This window comes from Centroberyx affinis, unplaced genomic scaffold (genome assembly GCF_046629955.1).
Source record: "Centroberyx affinis isolate AG114_WGS23_722 - 3 ecotype Tasmania unplaced genomic scaffold, CSIRO-AGI_Caff_v1 ptg003132l_1, whole genome shotgun sequence".
Lineage (NCBI taxonomy): Eukaryota > Metazoa > Chordata > Actinopteri > Beryciformes > Berycidae > Centroberyx > Centroberyx affinis.
In genome coordinates this window covers 112,708-120,000 of record NW_027281193.1, presented here as the reverse complement: position 1 = coordinate 120,000, position 7,293 = coordinate 112,708, and the positions used below count along the sequence as shown (strand labels likewise).

General features: G+C 44.1%; 1 protein-coding gene across 1 annotated transcript in view; it reads left to right on the top strand.

Moving 5' to 3' along the window:
- The window catches only part of galnt1 (UDP-N-acetyl-alpha-D-galactosamine:polypeptide N-acetylgalactosaminyltransferase 1), a 44,474-nt gene extending 37,868 nt beyond the window's left edge, over positions 1 to 6,606 (top strand). Inside the window, 7 exon segments of the mRNA XM_071537830.1 lie at positions 866 to 983; positions 1,310 to 1,490; positions 1,995 to 2,008; positions 2,010 to 2,135; positions 2,404 to 2,502; positions 2,905 to 3,039; positions 4,230 to 6,606. Of these exon segments, the coding sequence (XP_071393931.1) occupies positions 866 to 983; positions 1,310 to 1,490; positions 1,995 to 2,008; positions 2,010 to 2,135; positions 2,404 to 2,502; positions 2,905 to 3,039; positions 4,230 to 4,376 (820 nt within the window). The 3' untranslated portion in view covers positions 4,377 to 6,606.
- The last annotated feature ends 687 nt before the right edge of the window (positions 6,607 to 7,293 follow it).

Genomic DNA, 7,293 nt, shown 5'->3' with positions numbered 1-7,293 from the left:
TACCTAGGTGGGTGCTGTTAATTAGCTGAAGTGCAGGAAGCTACAGACTAACAGACAGATTTATTGGCTAACCACCAACAGCCTACCTACCTGTGTCCAGAAGCTAATCTGGTTGTCATGGGTATATCTGCCTTGTAATTTACATCTTAAGGATTCACCACAAATTCTTGTTTTGCCATGTTATATGTTTGTGTTTTGTAAAAAGAGTAATTTTATTGTAAGCTAAAAAGCTCAGATCAAATGAAAAGTGTTGACACAAATATAATATATTATTAAAATTGCCATCATCACTCGTCACTCTTTTTTAGTCCCATACTTATTATCCGTGGTTGTTAAACAAACTCTCGTTGTGTTACCAATTACCACACAGAGAGCTAGTATTTGTTTTTCTTTACTCCTGGGTAGCTTATTTTGTTCCACTCTCAGCCAAATGCTGCACTCTACAAACAAGCCATTACCCGCTCTCAGGATATGTTTTCATCTACATTTGTTCGTTTGTGTGCAAGTTATTGCATGTTTGTAGGTGAACTTAGAAGTTGAATGGAAGTAAAAACAGCTTGTGAGGAAAACAACCCAGTTCTAGAAAGGAAGAAACCATTCTGTGAGGGGAAAAAATAGGGGAGAGAGCCTCGGGTCATTAAACACCAACAACCTTCAAAACAACAGAAAGGAGAGCAGAAAAACAGGAAAGAACAAGGAGAGAGAGAGAGAGAAGTGTGCTGCTGTTCTGAAATAGAAAACTCTCTGATGTGTTCTCAAAATATGTTCTGACCTTTAGAAATCAGGACCTTGATGAAGTGAATGGCACAAACCCGTCTCCCTCTTAATTTACACTGCTCTCTCCTTCCCTCCCGTCTCCTTCCAGGACTCCCACCATGGCAGGCGGCTTGTTCTCCATAGACAGAGATTATTTCCAGGAGATTGGCACGTACGACGCAGGCATGGACATCTGGGGGGGAGAGAACCTGGAAATCTCCTTCAGAGTGAGTGCACACACACACACACACACACACACACACACACACACACACACACACACACACAGAGCCAATTGACATGATGTATATTTTTCTATTCACAGACACGCATACATTTATGTATAGCCTCCAGGAGACCCTGCTTAGGTTCAGACACATAACCACACACACACAGAGCCTCCATCCTCTCACTCTCTCTCTCAAACACACACACACACTCAGGCAGGACCAATCTGCATTATGTATCTCCCAGTAGAATTCACTGGCCAGCCTCTTCTCATATAGCAATCAGACCCATGCCTATGTTATATATGTGTGTGTGTGTTTCACAGATCTGGCAGTGTGGTGGAACTCTGGAGATTGTCACATGTTCTCACGTGGGTCATGTGTTCAGAAAGGCCACGCCCTACACGTTTCCCGGAGGAACGGGACAGATCATAAACAAAAACAACCGGCGCCTGGCAGAGGTCTGGATGGATGAGTTTAAAAACTTCTTCTACATCATCTCTCCTGGTGAGTTGGGCCATGTGATGCTGTGTGTGTGTGTGTGTGTGTGTGTGTGTGTGTGTGTGCGCGCGCGCATGCATGTATGAGCTTATGTGTGTGTGGAGGTTAATCTCGGTGGCAGGTGTGATCCATCCATTAACTGAGTGACAGTGTGATGTTGCCATGGTGACCTGACAGTGCGGGACGGGGGGCAGCGAGTAATTTCACGCTACAAAGCGTCTATTAACCTTGCCATTTCAGCGTGGACACACACACTCACACACACACACTCACCCAGGCTGGCAGAGGACAGACATAACCAAAAGCAAACCAAAAGTAAAACGAAATGAAGGAATGATGTTCTCCTATTATGCCAATGATACCCTATAAATAATGTGTAGATGGAAAAACACATTTAACAGCCATTCAACAAACACTTCTGGATGAATATAGTGAGGTGTCATAGTTGTTGCCCTGTATGTTAACCTGTGTGTGTGTGTGTGTGTGTGTGTGTGTGTGTGTGTGTTCCAGGTGTGACCAAAGTGGGATTACGGTGACATCACGTCTCGCTCTTCTCTGAGACAGAAGCTTCAATGTAAACCCTTCAGCTGGTACCTTGAGAACGTCTACCCCGACTCTCAGATCCCCAGGCACTATTACTCCCTGGGAGAGGTATGCTCACACACACACACACACACACACAGGCACACTCACGTATATATATATATATATATATATATAACACATCCTGACTCACAAACTCCTAGACACTGTTATTCATTGGGAGATGTACAGACACACGGTGGTATCCGTGATTCACTGCCTTTAGGCTGTAATCCGAACACACACAGTACGTCTGAATCTGTTTGAATCAATGGGTTTGGTTTTCTGCTTAGATGACACTGATGGATACTGAGGTTTCTGTGTGTATTCTGCTCAGATCCGGAACGTGGAGACCAACCAGTGCCTGGACAACATGGCCCGCAAGGAGAACGAGAAGGTCGGCATTTTCAACTGCCACGGCATGGGAGGCAACCAGGTAACGGAAGACCAAGACAGGACAAAAATGTAGGATAAGAATATATGAAAGGAAGAAAGAGTAAGTGACACTGTACTCGAATGGAAGGAGCAAAGTTGACCAGGTCGCTGTCAGTTGAGTGAAAAAAGTTGGTTGAGCTCAAATGTATATTTTGCTGCTGATCTGATCACATCACACACGTAAGGAATTTTTCTGATATTATTATTATTCAGAGTGACTTACAATGAGTTGAGCAGTAGAATAAGCTTTGATTCTTAGATTACCCACCTAACAAAAAACCATAAGAAAGTGTCAGAGCCATGATGGCATTCCTGTTATTCCTGTGACCACAGAATTATCATGAAAAAGAGAAGAGCTAGGAAGAGGAATGATGTCTATTTGATGTCTGTTGTGTATTTGCAGGTGTTCTCCTACACGGCCAATAAGGAGATCAGGACAGACGACTTGTGTCTAGACGTGTCCAAGCTAAACGGACCTGTCATGATGCTCAAGTGCCATCACCTCAAAGGCAACCAGCTCTGGGAGTACGACCCTGTGGTGAGTGGAGCAGTGCAAGATATGAGTGTATATGTCAGGGAGAAAATGATAAATGTATAGATTTACTGGTAAATCTGAATCTTTACTGGTTTTTTGCTCATTTGTCATAACATATACAGAGGGTTCCTATACAGGTCTGGAAAGTCTAGTGTGATACTTACTGTTGTGAATAATTATCTTCAGTTTTAGAGTGATGCGGCGTAGTTGACATATTACCCAACCACAGCATACATCATACTGGACACTGACCAAAGTCTAATGGAGAAATTAAGGTCTGGAGGGAGTGTGGAATTTCAAGTGAAGTTTATTGATATAGCCCTTCATCACAAGCGTGTTTCAAAAGACTCAGAGAATGAGCCTACATAGATCTAACTAATCAGCAATCAAACAAAATGATGCAATACAGTATGCAACAAAATAAAAGCCTATCCTGGCCTACCCAGCACCACAACCTTTCACCCTCAGTGAATACAACGAAAAACTCCCACGAAAGAACTTTATAGGGATTTTTTTTTAAAAAGGAAGAAACCTTAGGCGGGTGAATTCAAAGAGGGATCCCTCACTGGGACGGCTGAACATGCAGTAGGTGCCGGGACAACACAGATACAGTCAATGAAAATGAGATAAGAAAAAAAATGAGACAGAGAAACATGATGAGGCAGAAAGATGGGACTTTGGCCAGCTAGGGCAGCGCCCGCATCCAGGTAAAATCACTGTGTGGGAAAGGTGTCTGACAGAGAGGACAGACACACACACATACACAGCCATACTAAGCATGACCCACACACACTCGGAGCAGACATATTCAGCCGCATACACGCTCATACTGACCGAGAGGCAGAACCCTAGACTGGGTTCCCAGCGGCCGGTTCCTATATTAATACTGTCTAAACTAAAGAAGAGAGAGAAGACACTGTGTCCGTCCCGAACTAGAGACAGTGAGAACAGATAGGTTTTGAGTTTGGATTTGAAGATTTCCAAAGAATTTTCAAAGTGAAAATGTAAGCAACTCTCTATATCTATGTATTTTTCTGTTAGTCTAGAAGTTTTTATGTGTTCTGCGATGTTTTTTTTACTTGCCCTTGTGAATTCAAATGAACCAGTGAAACAGGTGCGATCCCACATCTAATTTGCACACACCCCTCCTCCTCCTCCTCCTCCTCCTTCCCTTCCCCTCCCCTGCTGTGCAGAAGCTGACCCTGATCCACGTCAACAGCAACCAGTGTCTGGACAAGGCCAGCGAGGAGGACAGCCAGGTGCCCAGCGTCAGAGACTGCACACACACGCGCTCCCAACAGTGGCTGCTCCGCAACGTCACACTACCAGAGATCTTCTGACCGCACTCTGCACACACGCAAACACACACACACACTCACACACACGGCGGCCCAGAGCAAGCGAGCAAGCGAGGGTAAGGGACTTGTTGATCCAAATTGGGCACCAGGAAAGGAAAAAGACTTCCCATGAAGCGTTTGAGGAGGAGAGGAGGACGGATGGGACGGTACTACCTCTGGAACCTTCTACACTCCAGCTCCTGTCCGGGCTGGATGGAGAGATCAGAGGGAGGAGTGTGTTTGACCCTCCTCAGGGAGAGAAGAGACTCCCTCTAGGAGACGATGGCTGTGTTTTTTTTGTTTTGTTTTTTGTTTTGTTTTTTTTAAAGAGATTTTAACCGCGGAGAGAGACTTGCTCCTGTGTGTGAATATGAGAGAGACTGGCGGAGGCGAGGTTCTGTGCTCACTCACAGCTTCCCTGGACAAAGCAGTCCACCCCTCAACTCATCACGTGACGTTTACTGACTGCCTCTTATGAGAGAGTGTGTGCATGTTTGTGTGTGTGTGTGTGTGTGTATGTGAGTGTGTGTGTTCTGAGATGAATGTATGGCTATGAGAAGGGGGGCTATTCCTTGATGATTTTTTTTTTTATTTAATTTTGTAATGGATTTTGAAAATGATCTCTGGTGAACTCATATGAAGAAGGGTGCATGTGTGAGCGAGCAAGTGTGTGTGCGTGTGTGTGCGCTAGTGAGTATGCATGTGTGAGACTGGGTCATGTACACCTGTATGAGAGCCCCTCCTACAGTCTTGCAGCAGTGTATGTCTCCCTCTAGTGTTGCTCCTTGGCATTTCAACCTACAGACCGAAGCCTCCTCGCTGAGGAAGGAGAAATCCACGAGGAAAAATGACAGGACCATGAACACGAGGGCCCAATGTCTGCCATCAGCAGAGACCTAGAGATAGAGATATATGATGTTTGTGATATCTTGAGATTTCTATGTCCAGTTTTTTTACATGGCTTTGTCTGTTTCTACAGTCCTGTGAGAGTGCCACAGAGCAGTAACCCTAGTCTATCTGTCTGTTTCTGTTGTCTTTAAAGATGTTTAACATAGAGCTAACACACACACACACACACACACACACAGAGGACTCTACATATGTAACTCATGTTCACTGCCTAATGTAGTGTTCAACCATAAGGAACTCTTCCGTAAGGCACTACATAGAAACACACAGACACATATATACATATAGGAAAAGGCCGCTCTAGCCTGTCACTTTAATCCATTTTGTCATATCTTCTTCTCAATGACCTCTTGAAAATACACTCCAAGGGCTTCTTTCCTCCAATGGAGTGTGGGTATATGCACATGGTGCATGTGCATGTCTGTATGTGTGAGTGTGAGTGTGTGTGCGTGAGAGAGAGAGAGAATGTGAGTGAATGTGTCTCCAGTGATGAATCCATGCTATTCCCAGTCCATCAGCTCCCTGTTTACCAGAACAAACAGCTCTCAGATCTGTGCTGTTCTTTCTTGGACGCCAGGAGCTCCTAGAATAGACTGACAGCAGATCAGCATATTCCTGCTTCCATTGTACAAAAGAGCAAAAGCTGCTGCTTTCATTCTGAACAGCGCACCGTCTCGGCGGCCTCTAGAAGACACGTCTAGGACTTGATGCCTGGAGAGCGGCTGTGTTTGTCAGTATATCAAAGAGACGTCACTGTTTTAGCGGAGGTGTGTTCAGCGGGGATTGAAGAATCCTTGTGAGCCGAAGGGAGTGAAAGGTTGAATTGATGATTATGAAGAGCGCAGCAGCAGACATATCTTAATCCATAACTACATATCTCACTTCACATGCAGACCTTCAGTATTTCACTCTGGTTTATTCATATCTCAGTGAACTGGACACCCGAACAGATACATCACTGTGTCACTCGTTTCTACCATCATGCTGTCTTTATACTTTACTTTTTTTTTTACAGGGCAGGAGAGGTAATTTCATAAAGGTTTAACCATTTCAACTTCCTCCAGTGGAGGAGGGGTTTACACATAGGACATGTCATTAGTTCATCTTTGTTGTGGACATGGTAGTGGGAGGAGGCGGTCAACTGATTCATGTCTGAGCGAATGACTGTGTGGTGAAGATGTGAGCTTTTTGATTGTGAGAAAGAGGGAGCGTATCGATTGCTCTGTTTTGGGGGCGGGGTTTGGAGTGACTGACATGTCCAGGCTTCCACACTGAGCTGATCCAAATGTTGTAGAAAATAAAGGTGAAAAAGTTTACAGAACAATACAAGGAGAACCTTGACTCCTGCCTCTTTTTGTATGCACACACGTATGTATCGCTGTCTTGACTGCTCCTCTTTTCTCTCCTCAGTCAGAAAGTACATCGACTGACCTGTTGAGTATGGTATAAACAATTACGTAAAAGATATCAAGGGGTACGTTTGAATGGGATTCACTTTTACACAGTGGTGAATTAGTGACAGTTAAAACAGTCAATTGCTGTACTGCCTGAAGAACAATTTAGTATTTTAACAGAAAGAGGAAGAGCAGGAGTAAGTGGAAATCACATGGTCATACTCAAAGTGCGGGACTTTTTTGGGAAGTGGATTATCCAAAGGCCTTGATTTCGTCTTTCATCATTTGCCAGTATTAGGCCCACCTAGAGCCATAAGGAAGACATTAGAAGTGTCTCATGACATGTATTTTTTTTTTTTGATAAATGTTTTGGCCTGACAGAATCACAAAATGTGCTTTTTTCCCCCCAGAAAAAGCAATAATTGTGTTGCCTTCTCTGCTTTTTCTTTCTGGAGGCATTGACTGTGCATATGGTATTGTAGTGCTGGTTTATACTACTGTAGCTTCTCATTACAAATTTCCAATGGATCCAGAGACTCTGCAAGCTGCATGTCTGAGATGTTTGGTTTGTTCACTGTACGCCTTTGTACATCTCAGCATATAAGAGTTTCCCCCTG